At 47.1% G+C, this 21,751-nt stretch overlaps 2 protein-coding genes across 6 annotated transcripts in view; one reads left to right on the top strand and one right to left on the bottom strand.

Annotated features, from left to right (window-relative positions):
* The window catches only part of ERGIC3 (ERGIC and golgi 3), a 28,666-nt gene extending 14,390 nt beyond the window's left edge, over positions 1-14,276 (top strand). For 2 of the 4 annotated variants that reach the window (XM_072879040.1, XM_072879042.1), the window contains exons 8-13: positions 6,526-6,557; positions 7,217-7,313; positions 9,054-9,118; positions 10,940-11,076; positions 11,737-11,792; positions 13,393-14,267. In XM_072879040.1, the coding sequence (XP_072735141.1) occupies positions 6,526-6,557; positions 7,217-7,313; positions 9,054-9,118; positions 10,940-11,076; positions 11,737-11,792; positions 13,393-13,472 (467 nt within the window). In that variant the 3' untranslated portion in view covers positions 13,473-14,267. Of the gene's footprint in view, positions 1-6,525; positions 6,558-7,216; positions 7,314-9,053; positions 9,119-10,939; positions 11,077-11,736; positions 11,793-13,392 lie in introns of all 4 variants that reach the window. The other 2 variants (XM_072879043.1, XM_072879039.1) reach the window with 2 other exon arrangements.
* Positions 14,277-14,694: 418 nt separating this feature from the next.
* LOC140659404 (CMP-N-acetylneuraminate-beta-galactosamide-alpha-2,3-sialyltransferase 2-like) lies at positions 14,695-21,747 on the bottom strand. Of its 2 annotated transcripts, XM_072879044.1 has the most exons (8): positions 20,351-20,423; positions 19,317-19,485; positions 18,089-18,355; positions 17,611-17,801; positions 17,171-17,350; positions 16,677-16,722; positions 16,367-16,486; positions 14,695-16,248 (listed from the first exon to the last, which is right to left on the bottom strand). In XM_072879044.1, exons 3-8 carry the CDS (start codon positions 18,341-18,343, stop codon positions 16,081-16,083), a joined length of 960 nt encoding a protein of 319 aa, XP_072735145.1. In that variant the 5' UTR covers positions 18,344-18,355; positions 19,317-19,485; positions 20,351-20,423; the 3' UTR covers positions 14,695-16,080. The 2 variants fall into 2 exon arrangements, with proteins under 2 accessions (XP_072735145.1, XP_072735146.1); XM_072879045.1 differs by lacking the exons at positions 19,317-19,485; positions 20,351-20,423 and adding an exon at positions 21,458-21,747.
* Positions 21,748-21,751: the final 4 nt, after the last annotated feature.

The raw sequence follows: 21,751 nt of genomic DNA, 5'->3' as shown, positions 1-21,751 counted from the left end.
CTTCTGTTCCAAGCAGCACAGCCTCAAGCCCTGCTTATTCATTTGGCACTAGCTGAGATTGGGCTTGCTTCACTGTTGTCTGCTCCACAGGCTTTGAATCCTAAACTGAGATTTTATGTTCAGTTTATGCAGGGTGCTGCAGGTTTTGGTGAAGTTGTCTCTTTCACTTGTGCCTCTGTAAGGACAGGCTCCAGCACCAACTGTGCCTGTTTGTGATTCTGGGTATCATAGCTGTTTTCTTTGCAGCGGTTCACACCTTCTCTCTTTCCTTCCTGTCTCAGAGAAAAGAGGAATGATTGAATGATCTAGCTTTTTAACCTCTGGAGGTTTGTGGTTCAGGCGCTGCTGCCATTTCTGTCCATGCCTGTACAGTAGCAGCCATCTCTTGCTTCAGCTGCGGTGGTTGGCAGCGAGTTTCCAGCATGCGGGAGAGTCCTTAGTGATAGCTTCCTCAGGAGAGAGATGATCATCGTATCACTTCCTTCTTCCTTGCCATATTTCTTCTAGTCAAGGGGAAGCTGAGGCTTCTCATTCATTCTTTAGATTATCTTTGGACCATTCTGTTGCTGAGGTGCCATCACCACCATTTTTTAGGGAAGACATTCCCCATCATGCTTTATTGACAACCAGAGAGCTTTTCAGGATTCCTTAAAGTGTATCATTAGATTCCTTCAGTTCCCTAGAAAAGAAGCTGAAGCTGATGACAACATTCAGGACATTCTCTGTCCTAAAGACACACTCTCAATGACCGTGATGGTTTCTGTGGGTGAAGCAGTTCTGTATGTGGTCTGAATTTTGTGGTTTTCTTACACCCTACATGGTCAACTGGGGGAGCAAAGTTATATCTGAAGGCATTATTTTTGTGATTACCATTTGTTTTCCTCCTTGTTTGTGGTGATGATTGTGGAAGGAAAAAACCCAAGTAAGCTGCTCTTTGAGACGACAGTGGTTTTGGAAAAGGAGCCGCCTACTCAGCCACCGAGCTTTGCCTAGAAACGTGCAAAGCTTTGTTAGCTCTCTAAGAGCACAAATTCACTGGTCAGTTGTACATCTTTAGTAATGTTCTGCCTATGTACTTAAGGGGGGGTTTATTCCCTTCTTGACTAGAGATTTGTTTGACGGCCAGAACCTATTTGGAGGCATCCTTAGACGCTATGGATGACCCCTAATAGCCTCTCTTATTTTGCATACATTTTAGTGTTTTGAATGCTGAATTGCAAAAGGACACACGGTCTTTGACTGAAGACTGGTTGTCATTTTTTAGGTCCCTTGGCATCTTCTCATTGGCAACCAAGAGCAAGTGACACTAATTCTCTTTTCCTGCAGAGACTGCAGCCTCTTTCGCTGTTCCTTTCCTGGAGCCCTACTATTTGTGGGGCTGTTACTATTGCACAGGCCTTCTACAAGACACCAGTTCCTCATCTGAGCTCTTCTTCTGCCCATCGACATTCTTGAAAAAAAATAACATGGGACTCAATCTCCATCAAGCGAGGACACCATTTCAGTGTGGAGGAGATCCAAATCCTCTGGTTGATCACCTGTACAGTATTCCTTCCATAGAGGGTGTTTGTGTGAGCTCATTCTAACTTCTGTCCCAAAGTAGTGTCTGCCATGGAATTAACTGTTTTCATCCCCAAACTGAATACTGGAGGCTGAGATTCTTATTTCATCCTCAGCATTGCTAAGGACTTTTCTTTTTACGCTGGTAAACTCCTTTCAGAGTTTGGTTGTCTTGGTGCTGAAAGACACAAGGTCTCACCCATTTCTGTGCAGATGGACAAACTGTTTTCAAGTTATATCAAGTCTGTTTTGGAGACCACAAATGTGGCGTTTCCATTTGTCACTGGACTACAATCCATCAGAGCTCAAGTTGTACCCGTTGTTGGGAATGCCTAGTGTTTGTCAAGCAGCCATCTGGAGGCTCTCCATACCTTCCATACCTTCTCCATACAAAAAACCATGCTGTTGTAGAAGCACCACCAGGGATGTAGCATTTGGCAAAGCAAATTGAAATTGCTGTGTGAAGGATTCAGAGGCCCATCTCTGAGGAGGTCTAAGTCTATAGCAGTTACTGGTTAGTCACACACAGCGTTGAATGTACGTGAACAGTCTTTCGAAACAAACAGAAAAGGAGGTTACTTAACCTCCTTTGGGATACACTGTCCAAACATACATTTCCCCTGGCCCCCATCCTTCCAGGTATTCACCTTTGCTGGGATCTCGCAACAGAATGAACAAAAACAACCTCTTGGTTTGCTACCTTCTCTGTGCATCAGGTGTGATGAAAGAAGCACAGGACTGATTAAGAATAAAAACTTGTTACCCAGCTTTGAATGTGAATATGTTGTGAATGTAAACCTTGAGTGCACTTCTGGATACCTTTGGTTGCTCCTAAAATGACCTTTCTGTTACCTTAAGGCTGAAAAAGAATCTAAATATAACCAGCATTGTTATCTGGCATGCTGCTTTAGAGCTCACTTAACATATATGGACATCCCACTGTATTTTTCCTTTAAGTGATTAATTCCTGCATTTTTGTTTCTCTGTTACTCTTTAAACGATTGCTTGTCCATGTATCAGTCCTTTGGCTAGCTAGGGAGTCATTTTATATGGCCTAGAAAGCACACCAGCAAAGCAGTTACTCTTCCCCTTTTTGGTACGAGTTTTAAATGCTGCTCTATCTGAATCTCTGTATCTTTTCATTGTAAGGATCTGAATATTTCTCTTTTCTCTCCTACTCTGCTCATTTTTGCAGTGCACGCTGTTGAGAGTAAGTGTTGCTGTATCCTTCCCCCCTGCCCAAAACTGTTTACTACAGAACTAACGTTATTTCTGTTATTTGCTGTGCCCATAAATCTCCTTTGGGAGGAGCTGTTGGTCTAGGCTGGGATTTGAGAAGATTTTCTGAAAGCTAAAAGGAGAGCCATCCCAGGTCATTCTTCTGTAGTAAACAAGGTCACCAGATGGAAAAGGTTGAGAATCTTTGTCTTAAATTATTTTAATATATCAGTGTTGGAGAGAATGTGTTGGCGGAATACTAGTTGCTCTGTGCAGATCATGTAATTGAGGGGGACATGGTGACACATTGGAGAGACTTCTGCCTTTTGAAGTCAGATGGGATAATTATCTCATTTAATCTAATTTGTACAACAGGCTAGAGAATTTCTCCTGGGAATTCATGCACCAAGCCTGCTAATCTCAGAGTACTCGGTAGGAGGTTTTCTGAGGGTTTGTAAGCCATTGGATTTTTTTAAAGGTAATCATGGTGATTACAGGTTGAGATGTGATGTTTCGACTCAGTATCATCTGATAGGGGGCTCAGGCTCTCGGCTTTGCTCGCTCCCTCCCCTAGCTGCAACATTTTCTGTGTTGCTCCCTGCCTCAATCCCCTCTTCATGATGCATCCTTATGCCACTCATCATCTTCCTGCCACTGTGCTCCCGTAAGATATTTTCCTCCAGAAAATTCATCCCCAGTTTGAAAATTGGTGTCCTGGCTCACCTTGGAGCAACATGTCTGGGTAGCTGTGTCTTGGGTTTCTTGCAGTCTTAATGCATTTATTGACAGAGTCCTGAGTGGCAGTAAGTGCTGTTGACCCTGTTTTACAGGTAAAGGACTGAATTTCAGAGTCTAAGGAGGCTTTGTGGTTGTTCAGGTCAGAAATGCAAAATGGGGAGAATTCTTCAGATAGACAGCAGTTCTTAAAACTGTGTTATTAAAACAGTGAAGAAAACTAGGTTGCATAAAAACAGTCTTCCTGACAAATTTAAGATGTTTTACAGGTCTCTATTTCACCTAGCTAGGCGCTTGGCTGCAGTTACGGAAAGGAAAGAATGTGTTCATGTTTCTTCAGAAATAACAGTCTCTGGTCCTAGCTGACAGTCTCTTAAGATCTTCTGTTCCATTTCCTCATTCTGTTTCTTCTCTAAGCAGGCTAAATAGCCTGTTGTTTTATGTTAAGCAAACTATGGCTAGCTAAACCTTTATCTGCAACCTGGAGTATATACATATGTGCTTAGCATAATCCTCAGTGCCCAGAGATAAATAAACCTGTGGTCTGGTGGAAGACTGTTTTAGAAACTGAATGTATAAATCATGCTGTTTCACAGAGTTGTAAATCATTTATTGGAGATGAGTTTTATAAAAACTAATTTGGCATTTTATCTGTGGAAGACATAGGAGAGCACTGTGGGGAAATTTTGTTTTGGATAGCCGTAACTGTTAAAATGGGTCGCACACAATGTAAATCTAGTATAACAGGTTAGTTAATGAGTGGTCTTTCTCAAGTGCTGCCCTTGAATTTCTCTGGTACTGCGCTATTACTGTAAGGTTTGTCAGCCTGACTAGGCTCCCACTTCACATACTAAGGAATGTGACTACCCAAGCGTTAAAGCTGATAAACACCATAATCCTGCATAGGGTTCTAGGAGCACAGTTAGCAGGAGGAGCATCCCTGTTCCTCCCTATGCATTGCTGCACTGTGCCAGCACAAGTGTTTGTGCAGCTGTGTGATTAACCATACTTTGGAGCCACTCTGGCTAGAAGAATAGCCTCACATAATGCAATACTTACATTTCAGCCTGTTATGTTCTCTGATGTGGCTTATGACTGAAAGGAGGGTGGGACAGGAATGAACCATCAACAGGAAGATGGGGGACAAAGACTGTTTTATTCCTTTGGCAGTAGGTCCAGTTTAAATGCAGATCCACCAGAGTCAGGATCTCTGCAGAACTTTGTTATTAACTGAAGGTTAGCCTGCTGGTGTCTGCACAAAAGGCAGCAGGACTTGACACTTCACTGAGAGCTAAGCCACTTAACTCTTGACTGAAGTGCAAATAATACTGCAGCATGAAACAGGGTGTTGCTGGTAACCGTTAAGAAAAACAGCATAGCATAATCCCAAGGCCATGTCTCCCTTCTTTCCTTTCCCTGCCCACCATTTCAATTCTATTTCAAAATTTTTAGTAGTAGTTTCTTTTTTAAAGCCAAATGAGTTCTTTGTTCCAGTTGCCAGCACAGGTACGCAAACCACTGTGCTAGTGGTAGTGATAGGTCTGCACACTTGTCAGAGAAAGCAACAGGAATATCTGAAGCCAGTGCAGCTCTGTGAGCTTTTTGTAATGCAGCACCATTGCCTTAATTCCAATGACTGCATCCTTAGTTTCTGAGCACTGAACATTTTAACTGTGAAATGCAAGGGCCTCTCCCTAGGTCAGAGTGCTAGGAGGAGTATAGTTTAGGCTTAGCATTTCCTTTTCTAACTCCACCTTCTGTTTTGCATGTATATATCTTTGGGTTTAGTAAGGGTTTTATATAAATACCAGTAAAGCTTCTGGTGTTTTATTGAAAGATGTTAATGGAAAAAAAATGAGTTCACAGCACACTCATGTTAAGTAAATGTTTTAAAGGAGAGGCTAGTTTCAGTCAGTACTTTAGCTTTGAAGCCTGTCTTGTGCTAGGCTGTATGTCAGAAACCCTTCAAGGGAGCAGCATTCCTAATCTTTGTTAATCATGTAGCAGCACTTGGTGATCTGACTCCATCAGCTTCTAAAATAATAGCCCACGATTTTTGAAGTGTGTTTTTCTTTGCTAAGGTGAAAGGTGAGGTCTGGCTTCCTGAGCATGTGAATTTACCTGTTAAAATGCGCTGCAGCCTCTGGCTACTTTAAGATGATGGTGTGACTTTGGATAAACCTGGTAGGAGCGATACTGAAGTCAAGTTGTAAGTTATATTTTCACCCTGAGACTGATGCTTCTGGCATTGTATAAAGTCATTTAAGTAGCCAACCAAAAGATATCCATTGCCTTCCATTGCCAGACCCCTTCTGGGGGTGTGTGGTGCTGCCGGCGTCATCGTATTGCTGTGTGCAGGAAGGGCAGAGAGAGGGCAGGCCAAATTCCTCAAATCCTAGCACTGGTGACAGTCACCTTGGCCTCACCAAGGTTTGCAAATACCCTGCTCAGGCCGTCCCTGCGAAGACTTTTCCTTTCCCTGTGCGTTCTCTGGGCAGCAGTAACAAGGCTCATAGGTAGAGCGCTGAGAGTTGCTAAGATGGTGATGATTTCTCTAGGGCACTTGCATGTGATATTAAGGCACGCGCTCTGTTCAGTTGTTAGTTTAGATCTGTTGTGCCTCTGTGTTTTACAGGAGTTACAGGAGTTATGTGTATCAGGTGGTGACCAAGATAACAGTGAAGTTTTCCTTGCTTGCCCCTGGGGTCTTGTTTTTGCCCTAGATTAAGAATACATCCAGGTGAGGACTGAAATACCTAATCTGAATTAACGCCAAATTAAAGTTACTTCCCTTCACTCTAGCAGTGGCTAGTCTATGTCAGGAGGGGGGAGTGGCAGCAGTTTTATCTATCACATGCCCTACTGCAAGCAAGAGAGAAACCCAGGTGATTTTCTTGCCATTTTAGATCACGATGAAAATGGGATGAGCTCCCTCATAAGCTAGAATGAGGTAAATAGATATGCTTGTTATCACAGTCCGAACTATATTGTCAAACTGTTTTTCTGTTACAGTTCACGATCTGCAGAGCTTCGGACTTGATAATGTAAGTGTTCCCAAGATAGCGTTCTAGTTCTCTCGGTCTGTTTTCCTTCTGGATTTCCCTCCCTTTGCCACATTGAGATCCTAGTGTACTAATCCCGGCCAGATTTGGCTTTATGAGTCTGAGCAGAACCTGGGACCTGTTTTCACACAGGGCTCTGAAGTATGTTCTGGGACATCTGCATGTTGCTTGGCAAGTCTGTCCCCTCCTTCCTAAGACTGCCTTGCTCCTTAATCTGTGCTTCCCATTTTTCTAAGGTTGACATTTTCACAACTGCTTCTGGATCTGCTGGAGTTTACCTTGTGCTGGGAGAAAAGCAGATAATACACATACCTATGCCGCCGAGGCAGCTGACAGTGTGGTGCTCCTATGGCAAGGAGAGGAGTGGGTGGGAGAGCCTGCTCTGTACATGGGAGGGAAGGGCACCGGGATTTGGGGATTTCCAGCAGGAAAAGGATAAATTCCTCATCTTGGAATCTCCCATGAATAAAAAAGAAGAGTGAGTGCTTTGGAGTTTACTGTTAGGACGCGCAGAGTAAGGGAGGACCTGTCTCTGTTCCAGAGCCACACTCAGAAAAATATAAAAATAATTAACTTCAGGCCCTTTGCCTTGCCCCTTGGATGCTGTGCAGTTGTTTGAGTTATTAGCATTTTCCTTTCAGATCAATATGACGCACTATATCAAACATCTCTCATTTGGAAGGGATTATCCAGGCATTGTGAACCCTCTGGATGGGACGGACGTCACTGCACAGCAAGGTAAAAGCCAGCTGAGAGAAATCTCTTTTTAAGTGTCTGTACTAATAAGTGTTAGAAGAGAACAGGGGCGAAGTTCCCAGTCTTTAACAAGAACCCTGACAGAGTTGCGTAAAACATGGACTCTTCCACCTTTTGCTCTTTCTGGAACAGCTGCCTCCATTCGTCTGGAACAAATCTGCCAACTTGTTTTGATTCTGTGACCTTTCTGAAAGATCTCTCTTTTCAGTTTTCATAGATGCACAACAGCAGGTACAGCACGGCATTATTAAACACCTACATCAGGTGTAGTTCATGGAGAGCCCTGTCTAGCTACTGTGTGCAGTAGGAGATAACCAGAAGATGCAGGGTAGAGAAAAAAGGCCTAATTGATAGTTGCTGGAGAGCCGTGGTGTCTGCCTGACCGTGATCTACCCAGCAATAACAGCTGAACAGCTGCAGTGAAGTTGAAATATTGCTGATCATATCTAGATAGCTCCAGTTTGCTGGCTTGAGAAGGGAAGGCAATTCTCTCCTCATGCTACTGCTGCTCAAACTATAATCTTGGCTTATTCACACAAGCCTGCTTGTGTGCACTTTCTGTGAAAGATCCCAACCATACCACTTTATATGCCACTGCAGAGATTAGGTTTGTTTTTTTTTTTAGATCTGCTGAAGTCTGCAAAGTTTGTCTTTGCAGGTACTTGGGGTGCTGTTACATGATAAAGCTTGGAGAAAGAAGCCATTTGCTTTGAGGTGGTGGTAGGATTGTTAGTCCTACCTGAGTGCATTCTTTTAAATTTTCCACTGTTGATTTTAATTCTTGTACCCAAGTCAAAGGATGGTGCTTAAAATAAAATACAGAAAAATGAAAAGGTGTCATAATGCTCAATACGATCGTGATGCTGTAGTTTTTCTGTGGAGTAACAAACTCTCTGAGAGGGGGCCCGTAGCTGGCTGGTAAAATTCTCTCTGTAGGCTGAAGCTTTCCATCCTGGGCCTTGGAGAACCAGTTGGCAAATTCTTGAGGAATTAGGACTGAAGATGTGCTCCGGACAAGAAGTGGGAGAAGTAGATTGCAGGTCAAATTTGTGTTTATTGCAGACCAGCTGAAGATATTATATATGAGAATTACTTCTTCTGTAGAAATGGATGAATAATCTTCTCCTCTAGGGGATTTCATAGAAAATAGGTTTTCAAAGCAACTCCTGCCTTCCATTATCCTTAAGAGAACTGAAGGGACAGGCTGGTCTGAGGCAGCAGAAGGAGTTCTCCTCCTATTTTTTCTTCACTGATCCAGATCTTCCTTTTCATCTCCTGATATGATAAAACCCATGCTTCTACAGGAATAAACTGTAGTGTTAATTGAAGTTGATATAGGATACTCATTTAGTGTTGACTATGTTTTCTTTGGGCTGTGCTGTTAAATATAAAGGTTTCCATGTGCTAGAATAAGAATTTTCAAGAAGTTGTACTGGTAAAACTATAGCAAGATCACTGGTTTGTAGAAAGCTTTCCATTTAGTCAAGGCCAAAATGCCAGTAGTTTTGGTTTTGGTTGGAACAGGAACGAGATTCGCTTTGGCAAAAGAAAAACTCATGTCAGACATTAACTTCACTGTCCTTGAAAACCTCCAGTAGCTGCTGTACAGAAAGATGTTCCCCGACAAGTTGAACAAAACCAATTTGTGTCTACTTAAGCTGTCAGTTAAGCTTTCCAGCTCTTTGCTGGTTATTAATTGTGTCTCTCTGTCTTTGCCTATAGCTTCGATGATGTTTCAGTATTTTGTCAAAGTGGTCCCAACGGTGTATATGAAAGTAGATGGTGAAGTAAGTACCTTTCTTCCCTATTGCTTTGGCAAGTGAAAGCCTTCAGACTTTCTCCTCATACTCTGACACTGACCATACCTGACCTCTGGTGGAAGCAACACAATCTGTTTGACTTTCTTCATATAACCACCCCAGCAGGAATAACAATTTCTGTGGTGTAATGTTATCTGTAATGTTGCAGCGGTGATGAAGCAGATTTCAGCCTTCTCCGTCCCACCTAGATCAAAGTGTCCATGCTGTTTTCATCATATTCCCTCATGAATCCCTCCTAGTGCATGCTCAGAAGTCAAAGCAGCAAGGAGATCCTAAAAATGTTATTTGGAGAATAACCCAAGATCAGCTTGTCTCCAATTTAAAAACTCCTTTAGCCTCCAAAAGAGTGTGGCTTCCAGCCCTGCTTTCAGAATATGTCCTTCTTTTGGGACAGGTAGGATAAACAAATTACCAAGGAGATACCAGGATGCAACAAAGATCCTGGGAACAGAGACAAACTTATGCTCTCTTCTGAAGCCAGCCTGAGGGTGCAGAAAGAACTGAGATTTCTTTCATTCATTTGGAAGTGTTTATTTTGGTTGCCATCATTCTGCAGGGGATCCCAAGAGCTACGGAGAACCTCTTTTTGAAAAACAAAACAAAACAAACCTGTCAGTTATCATTATTTGGGCCCCCATAGTCTTCAGGCAGCAGAATGATGTAAGCTATTACGTTTCTTTTGCAAAGAAAACACCAGCAGAGGCAGGAGCTCTGCTATTGTGCAGACTTCGCCGCCAGTGCTACCTAGTGTACTTATCTAACCCTGCGAGGAAGAGACAGGTGCCACATGCCCCAGTACCTCTGTGAACATTCGCGTACAAGATGGCTTAGCTCCCTAGCTGTCTCCCAGGTTTTGGTTCTGTATCTTCTACGCTGCATGGGCGGTCCATGCCCAGCTTCACTTTACCACCAAACCAGTTTCCTCTGAGGTGAAACCCAAGGGTGGTTCTGGGGCTCATTCAGTGCAAGGACTGATCTACGTATGGATGAAACTACACCGGAATTTGACTCCCTTGTCCTATGCAGTTTAATAATGCTGTGCAAACCCCACAACACTGGGGAACCCTTACCACCTCAGGCTCTTCACCATGCCACTCTCTTCATGCCACTCTCGGGCACGTACCACATATCCTTGCAATCAGAACAACGTACTATTGCACATCTGCACAACCTTCATGTTGCTTTAGGCACTCTGAAATGTAAATGACTGGCAGATTATTAGTTATGTCAGAGGCTGCATAGGAACCACAAATCTGAGGAGCCACGTGGCCACAGTAGATACAATATAGACATTCAAGCGAAGCTATCCTAGAGCAGTGTGGGCAGACCAATCTGTAACAGAACCATTGGAAAGGTAGATGTAGTTTGTATTTCTTCATGTATTATTTCCTTTTTTCTCACTCTTGAATATATATGGCTTTCTCACATTGGTGCTGTCTCCTGAAGCACGCTGAAGTGGACTACATTTTGGTAGACGATGACATGGACTTGGGGTTGAGGTCAAGAGGGACAGCTTATGCCATTACTTGCCTGCAGAGACCAAAACAGTCCAGTGTGGGGACTGGTGCATCACTCATCCTTTGGGCTAGCTGGGGCTTTAACTAATAGCCTGTGGTAAAACTAGACCTGATCCTGATGGTGCTCTTTATGACCCTTTGTAACCACTGTCAGGCCCCCCACAAGTGAGTGGGCAGGGCTACATTGATGCGGTTCACTGCACTCATGTTTTAGTAGCCTTTCCCATTCCTCGTTAACAAAACAACGTTTGCTGTGTTTGTTTCCTGCTAGGTGGTAAGGACTAACCAGTTTTCAGTTACACGACATGAGAAGATAGCCAATGGGCTACTAGGAGACCAGGGTCTGCCTGGTGTATTTGTGCTATATGAACTTTCGCCCATGATGGTGAAGCTAACAGAGAAACACAGGTAAGAGACATTTCAATCTATTTCAGTCACCCTCCGTGGATGTTGTCATTTTGCATAGCTTAAAACTCCATCCTTGCTTAGACATGACGGTGCAAATGCCTGAAAGCCATCCAAGCCCCTTCCCAGTCAGTGGAGAGGAAGAGACACTCCCAGATGCCCTTCCTCTCAGTGTGGATATCTGAAAGGAACTGGGGTTGTATTAATATGTGCTTAGGTTGTATTAACATATATGTATTAACATACATAAATGTATTAACATGTGCTTAGGAATTTAGTTTTTGTGTTACAGCAGCCTGCTGTACATTCTGTCTGGGTAGGAATGGATAAAATCTTAGGGATTAAAAGTCCATCCTTTAGATTTATAAATACAGTACTTGTCTCCTAGGGTTGCCATTGAGCTCATTAGAGCGCACTGTTCTAATGCTACTCAGTGCTGCTCAGTAACAGTATCAGTGACAAACTCCATTCTGTAGCCAATAGGGGTTATTTCATTGTTAAATCTGTTAATTTTCAGCTATTAATATTTATATTATGCATACTTATGTGCTATGATGAACATTATTATAATTATGAATTAGTTTCTATTAGTTAATTTTTACTTATCTGACATATTGGTATCTGAGTTCATGCTGGTTGTTCAAATTGTTTTCCTCATTCTAGGTCCTTTACGCACTTTCTCACTGGAGTTTGTGCCATTGTTGGAGGCATATTTACAGGTATCACACCTTTCAATCTTTTTTCTTTCTAAAGTATAAACATTTGTCATCTTACTCTTTCTGAAGTCTGCATGGCTGTTAATAAATCCCTGTTTGATGGGGAGAGATGATTTCAGCCTTCAGGAGAGGATACAGCATGTTCTGCAGAGCCATGGGAGTGGCATCAGATTGTAATTAGCACTGCAGACTTTTAAGATGCCGTAGATTATGTCAACCTATTATAATATTTCATTTGATGAAATATTTCATTTCATTATGATGTAGACCTATTATAATATTTCATTTTGATGCTCATTTTGATGAGGATATTTTGTTTTCAAATAATGCAGTCTTTCACATACCATATGAATGCATCTGTACTGTTTTCTTGGCCAGCTTGTGTCTGTAAGTAGATAGTTGTTTTCATGTGGAACCAAAGCCAGTAAAATCTGTGGTTGCCAAAACCAGGTCGCCATGGGCATCTCGGAGGTCTTAAATTTTGTTCCCAGACATAGGAGCTTCAGTGAGTGCTCTGCAGGGACTTTCGTCATCCAGCCAATGAAAGACTCGTATACGATCAATGACTGTCCTCTATGGATAATTAACGGCACCCACCTCAATATGACTGAACCCGGTAGCTCCAAGAAGTACCTGGGCTTATGTATTGACCCCAATATCGATACCGGAACTATTGGAGAAAGTGAACAGATGGTTACAACAAATTGGGAAGGCTGCATTAAAGCCATTTCAGAAAGTTGACATCTTGAAAGGATACACTATTCTGCGATTGATCTACTTGGGCAGACCAGGCCAATGTGAAAGCAGCGTACCTAGAAACCCTTGACTTGGCAATTCAAGCAGCCGTCAAGGAATGGTTACATCTTCCAGCGAGTACTTGTGATGCCATCCTGTATTCCAGCACTCGGGGTGGAGGTCTAGGTATTACCAGGCTCTCTGGTTTGATTCCCAGTGTACAAGCTCAAAGACTACACCGAATTGTGCAGATGAGACAGTAAGAGCAGTGGTTCGGCAGGAAGGTATCGAGAAAGAATTTGAAAGATTGTGGATTGCAGCAGGAGGAGATAAGGATAAAATTCCATCCATATGGGACCTGAAAGCAGTTATGGTGGCATCAGAGGGACTAGGCGGTAAGGAACCAGTCTTGGAATGGGAGATGCCCGCTCCAAAAGTCATCTTTCCTGGCGAAGACATAATCATATCATTTAATGAATTGTTAATAAACAATTTTCTTTCTATCTATCTATCTAAGGCGGGAGCCGGACCCCCCCAGGAGTGCCAATGGCAACAAAAATGGTGACAAAAACTGCCGAAGGTGACAAAAGCTTGTGTTAGGGTATTGATAGTATGTAGGGATGTTATGGGCTCGGAGTCATGACGTGTCATCTATCATGCTAGAAGCATGATCACCTCTGCGCTGCAAGCTGGATCTTGTTTGTCCTACTGAGATGAGGATCTTACTCTTCTGAGCAGCAGCAGCTGTTTCCTGTCTGGGGGAGCTGGAATTCCTTTCCACTGATGGAAGGGTTTGTGTTTTCTTTCCGTGGGAGTTGTTTTCTCTTTGAGGCACGTCTGGCTTGATCCATCTGTTTTTTCCTTTTAGTTGCAGGATTCATTGACTCCTTGATCTATCACTCAGCATGTGCCATCCAGAAGAAGATTGAACTTGGGAAGACGACATAAATAAGAAACGACGTCACGCCAAAAAAAAAAAAAAAAACAAACTCTAAGGAGACCTGAACAGTTTTTTTGAAACACAAGTGATCTTCTGAATGCACAAGAGAAGAGGTTTGGAATTACCAGATGGCCCTGACCACTCTTACGTTACTGTCCCATCATTCTTTGTTTGGCATTAATTTGTGGCTGGAACCGCTTGAACCTTGCTGCTATAAAGATTAGCCGTCTTGTCTGGCTGTGCAGACCCTACTGTAAAAACCCTTTCGTGTCAGTTCACGTTCAATCAGTTCTACTTTTTAAATTTTTCTTAAAAAATGTTTCTGAGTGTCCTGATGCTATATGCCAGACCTCTGTGAAAAATGTGCTGAATCCCATGTGCTTTCCTTCCAGCTGTCCTGGGCAACATGGTGAGACCTGGCACTTGAGATGTGCTTACTGTACCATGGGGCAGTTGCTCCAGATTGCTCTTACAAAAGATGCAAGTTGATGTTTCAGCAAAAAAAGTGTTTGGAGTTTTAATTTATTTTTAAATTGGATTGTATTTTTCACTTTTCCTCTGTTTATATTTTGAAGTAAAGTCTGTCCTCTGTGTGGTTTGGTAAAGCATTTGGAAGAATTAATAAAATTGTTTGAACTAATCCTGGTACTGAATTGGAAATTATGATTAAAAAATACACCTGCATTGTGGCAAAGTATGTAGATATGATAATGATGATGGGGGTGTTTTTTTCTTTTTAATGATCTACACAAGTGAGTAAAGTGTGTGGTATGTGAAATTATATTGGCAGAAATTTGAAAATAATTAGGAAAAATAAAATATTGTGGATTCCTGCCTCATTTTGAGGCAAGACAGACTCATTACTCTTAAATCTCAGCTCTGGATTTGCTTTGGTATTGACTCTAAACTTGGTCCAAGCAATTGGTCCAACAGTGCACAGTGAGTGTAATAGGCATAGTGTAATAGGATCAGATAATGCAGAGAGAAAGCTATTTTATAATTAATTTGAAAGTAGTTTTTGTTTGTGTTTTTTGGGGGTTGTTTTAATTAGTTGAACTTACCTACAAACCAGGGAGTATAAAAACCTGTGTTTTTTCAATGGGAGAGAGAAGCAATTTGAGGTGTGGGCAAGGAGACTGATTAATCTCCAAGCTAGAATACTGAAAAAAAAGGGATTGTAAAAAAAAATACATTTGCAACAAGGATATTTAATAAATCCATTGGGTCAGGATCATGGTACTACTACAATGTGAGGAAGGGGACATAGTATCTCTATGTTTTATCAGGAACAAAAAGTGACCTGAACAACTTCAATTGCTCAGGAGAGCACAGTGCTTTGTAAATAAATTCAAAAGAATAATCAGAAGGGGGAAGATGAATGGAAATAATGTAGCAGGAGTTTAACCCACAGTTAAACAATTACCAGCTAATTGCTTGTCTTTCATAAGAAAGCCAATTGTAAACCTCAGGAAAGCACTGGAGAGCATTGCACAGAGCACTGCTTAGCACCTAGAGAAAATAGAGGGAAGGTGAAGGCACGGGTAAGTGCAAGACTTGTACACAGTGTGGGAAACTGGATATAATGGAGAAGAGAAACAGAAGACACATACAGAAATGGACAGTCTACCTGGAGAGGCAGAAAAATCAATGAAGCTAATAGTTAAGTAATACAGGCTTCTGCTATAAAATGGGAGCTTATGAGTAGGAGAGATCTGGTGATTTTAATAGACTGAAAGACCAAGTGACTAATAGCCATGGAAAGCTGAGTCTGATTCAAGGATGTTCGTGTTTGTGATTGAAAGTAGAGAAAGACATCCTGCTAACCCTGATCTGGAGGAGAAAACCTCCTTTAGGGAGCTCAGTCTCCTGGGTCTGTAATCTTGTTCTGGAAGGTGGGGCTGAGATCGATTGTGCTGTCTTTTCAAAGCAGTAAGGGCTTAAAAAGTAAAGCAAATGTTAATAATAGATTCACATGTGTTCTCAAAGTTCATTCAATGTAAGATCATTTCAACTGTACTTGATTCTTTCATCTTCTGACTTGGCATGCTTGATTTTTTTCCTTTCTTACTCTTCTTTGATACAATTTTTAAAATATTTCCTTAGTTACAAAAAGACAGGAAGGGAAGATGCCCCTCTCCCCAAAGAACAACTACGAACCTCCCCCAGAAGCCATCAGTGGGTGGAAATGTCAGCTCCATCATGCAGACAGCCACATTTGAGCAGCTGCTGTCAGCACCACCCCTGTCACCCAACGGCTTCACAGCCACGACATGGACATGCACAGCAGCTCACAGGCTCCACGCCCACCTCCAGCCCCACCATCTCCCCTTCCTCTCTCCCAGCCAGTGTGGGCAGAGTTATGCCCACCCTGTGTCCAGCCAAGTGCAACATCCCTGGTGCCATGGGAGAGTGTCACCTCCTGGCACCCACAGTGCCCAGCTGGTGGGACCAGCACAAGCAGGACCGAGAGCCTGGGGATTGCAGGGCCTGTGAGCCCGGGCACATGGTAGCGCTGGGGCAGGGAGAAGCAAGCTAAAGAGCTGAGGCAGCTGCTGGCAGTGCAGGGAGCTGCCCGTTCCTGCACTAATGGCCTGGCTTTGGTTTCTTGGAAATGCATCATTTGTAGAATAAAATCCTGCCTTCGGCTGCCAGTCTCTCGATGAGGCTGAATTCAACATCAGCATCGTGGACCCTCGTCCTGCGAAAGGCTCCGGACCAGCGGTTTTTCTCCCAGTAGTGGTGCCAGTTCCCTTCACTGTCTGCTCCGAAGCCGAACACAGAGACCTGCACACACGCCAGCAAGAGCCATCACTGCATGGGCACTCAGTCAGCCTGAGAGCATGCAGACAAGCAGTGCAGTGGTGGTATGGTGGCAGCGCCTGGTCCCGCTGGCCACGCTCACCTGCTGGCAGGCATGCAAGGCAAAGAGCAGGGCCGTGAAGCCAGTGGAGGGGTACCGCCCGTGCCGCTGCGTCCAGTTGTCATGGATGTACTTGAGGAAAGCTGGACTCAGGATCAGCACCTGAGTGGGGAGCAGAGGAGCCATCAGCTGCTCACCGTGCTGCAAACAGGACAGCCAGCCCCTGCCACCAGCGCAGTCAGTGGCCCTCCCACTCTCCGGCTCTGCCCACATCTCACTGAAAAACAAGCTCAGTTTCTGCCCAGAGGCGCCCTGCCTGCTCAGGAGGAGCTGGAGCCCACTGAGCCCTTACCTTGTTTCTGTCAGCTTTGATGAACTGTTTCACTCTCACGTATGTGCTGCAAAAGCCAGAGGACAGCAGTGAGCGTGGGGCACTCCTGCTGCCGGGGCCTCTCCTTTGGAGGCAGCCGGTTTGCAGAGGGTGGCTGTGTCCACCAGCACACAGCCCCATGGCACCCCCGGCCCCTTGGGCTGGCCCAGCAGCATCCCTGGGCCTGGCTCATCAAGCCTTGGCTCGTCAAGCCTATGGCCCCACAGTGGGGACAGCCACCATCCCACCTGTGGGGGTTATGGGACTGCAGGATGCCCGAGCCCTGCAGGGACAGGTCAGTGCTCACTTCCCCAAACTGTGATGCAGAGGGATGCCAGGCCCCTCACCTGGGGGCCCTTCATCCCACCAGGACCATGGTGCTAGGGCCTCAGTGAGGCACCAGGGTCCCCAGGACTACCCCGCACCATACCCAGGGTCTCCAGCGCAAGAGATGCCGTCCCCCAAAGCCAACGCACTGTGTGAGCTCTCCAGTGGAGAAGGCACTGGCCACCCACTGCAGGTCCAGTGGCTTGAAGGGGACAAGGACGAGGTGGACACCGGGCCCAAGGTTCACTGCGCTCTCTGGGTACATGAAGTGATGGGTTGTTCTCTTGCCAACATCCCGCTCAAAGCCAGCGATCTTTGCTCTGTTCATCCTAGGGGACAGCACAAAGGCATGTCCTGAAATTAAGGTGCACGCTCTGCTGGTCCCACCAGGCAGGGACACCAGGTCACCCTGGCCAGCAGCAAAGAGGGGACATGGGTGACACAGAGCTGGTGTGTGTCCCAGGGTGGGGGGGCTGCAGGGAGCAGGGCCAGCAGCCCCCACCATCACAGGCCTTGTGTTGGTGGATTTTACAGGCTGGCCAGGGTCCCAGGGAGACAGGGATGGGCCAAGCCCCTTCAGGTCACCCACCTCAGCACCCAGTCATGGGCATCAATCTGCAGCCCATGGCCGGACCCCTTCAGCCGCCCCGAGTTCCCCACCACCGCACAAGTCCTGCAGTGAGATGGGTCCCACACACCACTGGTCGGGGCCGGGAGGACAGTGAAGAGCTGCTGAATTACGGCCTGGAGCTGGACGCCACTTGGGTTACCCTGCAGAGTCTAGGGGAGCAAGGGCAGCAACAGGCAGCATCAGCCCCCTCACCAGTACCACCAAAGGGCCCCACTCCTCCCAGCAGAGCCCGGGGAAAGGCACAGAAAAACCCAATGGGATATTAGGAAAAGTGTGCAAGACAGCCTGGGGGGCAGGGAGCGGTGGTGAGCTGGGGTCCCTGCACCCCCTTTATCCCCATTCACATCTGTCCAACTTGACCTTGGCCCTGCCCCACCACAAACGGATTCAGAGAGCCCAGGAAGAGCCACAAGCTCCTGCCCGTGCCCCCACTCACCAGCCACCACTGAACCACATCAAAGGAGAGCTCGTGGGCTGTGCCTGTCAGCAGAGGCCCCATGGCCATGTTGTAGCGGGTGTTGAACCATGCGGAGCTGTTGGTGCCAGCGGTGCAGCGGGCAGCAGGGGCGTTGAGGAGGGAGGGAGTCCAAGGGAAGGGGCCGAGGCCATCTGTAGGGGCTCTGAAACATTGCCACAGGACCAGCAGCAGGCACAGGGCCAGCACCACCTGTGTGCGCTTCTGGCACAGCATCCCTCATGCAACCTGCAGCAAGATGTCACAAGGGACCCATGGCAGTGGCAGCACAGGACACCTTCCCACCCACCCTCCCTGCCCAGCCTCCTGGAACACCCCTTGGCTGCTCACCAACCCTGCAGGGACCTGAAACAGCCTGGTACGCATCTCCTTTTGAAACCATTCAATGTATTGCTGCGCTCTGCTTCTAGCACTGCTGCAGTTAGGTCGGGGCAGAGCCGGCTGGCAGCACGTGCTGTACGAGGGCCTGCAACACTTTTAGGATCTGCAAATTGACCCACGAACAAGCAGCAAAGCGTCCTTGCCCCGGCCATGAGCCAAACTCCAGCTCCTCTCTGGAGTGGCAGCTGCCTACCCGCGAAGCCCTGCGACCTCCTCCTCATGCATGCTGGCACTGCGGAGCAGCCGCTGGGCAGAGGAGCCCTCGGCCCCTCTGCCGCCACCAAGCCCACGCAGGCACCGTGCAGCTGGTGAGGTGCTCACTCCCTAGGCGCCCTGGGCTTTTGCAGCTTCAAGGGCACTGAATCACTGCCAGGAGGAAGAAGCAGGAGGTACTAACTGCCATCTGTGTGCATGAACTTTTCTTCAATACCCATATTTAAGTGACATTTCTGTTTTACATCTAAAAGCACTCCTGTAAATCTAAAGTCAGAGGGAAAAGGGTTTTCTCATCCTCAGGGAGTTCATTAAGTGCTCAGCCTCTCAGGACCTGGCTCCCACGGGCCAAGGCAAAAGTGAGGAGCAGGGATGCAGGGACAGCCTCCATCCCAGGGTCAGAAGCAACTGCAACAGGTTTGGGAGGGGTCCCCTCTGTACTGGAAAAGCTGAAGGAGAGAAAACCCCTCCTGTCCTCACAGGAGCACCCTGTGCTTCCCCCAGTCCCCCAGGTGCTGACGTGGGGCCACAGGTCAGCACTGGCTTTGTTTCTCAACATTCACCATTTTCTGCGGCTCCTGCAGCACAGACGTACCTGCTCGCTGTGGCATCCAACCAGCTGCACTCAAATCTGACCCATAGGATGCACACCTGACAGCAAAACTGCTGCTCCTGGGGTCCAAGCAATGAGCAGAGACAAGAGATGGGGGGGCAGGTGTTGGACGATCCCAGGTGGCTGCAGTGGCTCGTGCTCCCCTACAAGCCTGCCCTTTCAAAAAGCAACTGAACTGTCACCTCTTCTTGAATGGAAGCACAAACAAGCCACCGCCAGCGCACCGGAAGTGCAGATGTGGGTGCTCCGGAGCAGGAAGTGGCCATGAAATGCCAGCTTTTCACACTGCAGGCTCAGGGGGGCCCTGCAGGCTCAGGGGGACCCTGATGCTCTCCCCGCTAGCAGCCAGGGATCCCCGTGACTTAGTCTTTTGCCCTCCTGCAGCAGCCATGAGCATTTGCTGTGATGGAGGCAAAGAGCATCCATCTGATGTGCTGGTCAGGCCAGGAGCCAGTGGTCCTCTGGGCTGGTTCGGGTGCTGGTGGAGCCTCAGTGGTTATTAAGCTGCAGCCCGTGGAGGGGGATGAGCTGGCTGGTGGCTGTACGGCCGGCACCAGCAGCTCCATTAAGCCCAGAGCCAGGGGACTCAGGCAGCGCAGTGAATATTTCATGAAGCTTTTTGCAGTCGCCCGTTGCTGGGGAGGGCAGGGCTCTGGCCAGGCAGGGTTGAGTGGCCACATCTCCCTGTCTGTGCCTATGTGCAGCCCCTGCTCCACGGACAGGACCTCTCCACCTGCACCCACACCCCCACGGTGGCTGAAACGACCACCCTGGCCCCACACTCAGACATGCCCTCGCCTTGGGGTTCCCCAGCCCAGTGCCATCGGCCACAAGCCACTGCACAGCAGCCATGCAGCTGCTGCATTGGGCTCCGCCCAGTGGCCACAGACCTGCCCCCATCCTCACTCAGCCCCAAGGACCACCACCAGGAGCTCTCCAGCCCCACAGCCAGGAAAGAGGCCCTCATGGTGTCCTGACTGCCTGGTCCCCAGCCAGCTATCCCCAGGGCTCCTCACCTCCTCAGAGGAAGCACCACTGAGCAGGGCCAGGCGAAGGTGACGCTCCCAGGCTTGGTGGCCTCACCAGTGCTTGTTGCAAGCTGCAACAACCACCACAGGAAGAGGAAGTGTTGCATCATGAGATAGGGGAGAACAGAGCCTCACTGCGAGTGGCACAGTGAGGTCAGGGCTGCCATCCCTCCTCCAGTGGTGCCTACCACGGCCCAGCCACGCAGCCCAGCACCACAGCGGCCACCAGTCCTGCTGGAGCCGGATGCCCTGGCCATGTTCCCAGGGCCAAATCAGGAAATTCATCATTAAAATGTTCCTCTGAGGGTGGGAGAAGCTGCCTGGAGTGGAACTGCCCTCCTGCCCCTACGGGTTCTGCTGCGACAGCTCAGCTTCTGCTGACACTGACACTAGCAACACGGAGGTCTCAACAGCCTCGTGCATCCAGCACCTCACCAGCTGGTTTCTTTCACTCATCTGGATGCAATTTTGGCTCAGAGAGCAGAGGAAGGCTGTGAAATGTGCCTCGGCAACTGGAAAAACATAGCCAGTGGAGAAAAGCCATGCAAGCTGAATTGTGAGTAATTTTATCCAAGGAGAGGTCAGCCCCCTTTGCCCTGATGCCTGCGAGGAGGTTTGGTGCCTGAGGGAGAGCAGCAAAGAGGAAGGATCTAGAAACTCAAACTAGAACAGCTCTGCAAAATACAGAGCACCGAAGAGACAGTATTTATTGGCAGCGGGCTCAAAGGGCCCCTCCGCCATTGCTGGGGGGCCAGGCACCGAAGGAGCAATGCTCTGAGCTGCCACAGAGCACATTTTCTGGAGCACAAACAGTGAAACCTGGGTGGGAGGAATTAGGGATTGCAAAGGTTCATGGTGGTGCTGGCTCCACAGCCCTCGTTTGCATTTCCAAGCTCCCAGCTTGAAGCCCTCAGCAGAAGCCCCTTTCCCAGGGGTCTGCATGCCAGCACAGCTCCACTTGCAGCTCCAGAGCCTCACAGGGCACAGACCTGGTCCAATTTACTGTCATTTCCATTAGCACTAGCAGAGCAGGAAGCACCACAGGACAGGCAGCGTGGTCAGGGCAAGGCAGGAGCCAAGCATTTGGCAACATACTGCTCCAGGGCTGTATCCTGCATGGCGATGTGGCTGGGGCAGCACATCTGTGGAGCATGTAGGTTGCTGTATTCTCTCATCTTGACTGGCCAAGGGATCATCTGGGACAGCCTGGCACTACTGGCAGCCCATGAGGGGAGTGGCTTGGGAGACAGGGATGCTGGGGCAGCAGGGGTGACAAAGGCAGCACCAGGTGAGCTGGTGCTCCCACCGTGCTTCTGTGGCCTCCAGTGCAGATGGGAGCTTGGGGAATTGCATTTTAAACAGCTGATCAGATCTTCCTTGTTGAATTGA

This window comes from Ciconia boyciana, chromosome 14, assembly GCF_034638445.1.
Source record: "Ciconia boyciana chromosome 14, ASM3463844v1, whole genome shotgun sequence".
Classification (NCBI taxonomy): domain Eukaryota; kingdom Metazoa; phylum Chordata; class Aves; order Ciconiiformes; family Ciconiidae; genus Ciconia; species Ciconia boyciana.
Note: the sequence above shows the minus strand (reverse complement) of the source record. Positions and strands in the feature narration are given on the sequence as shown.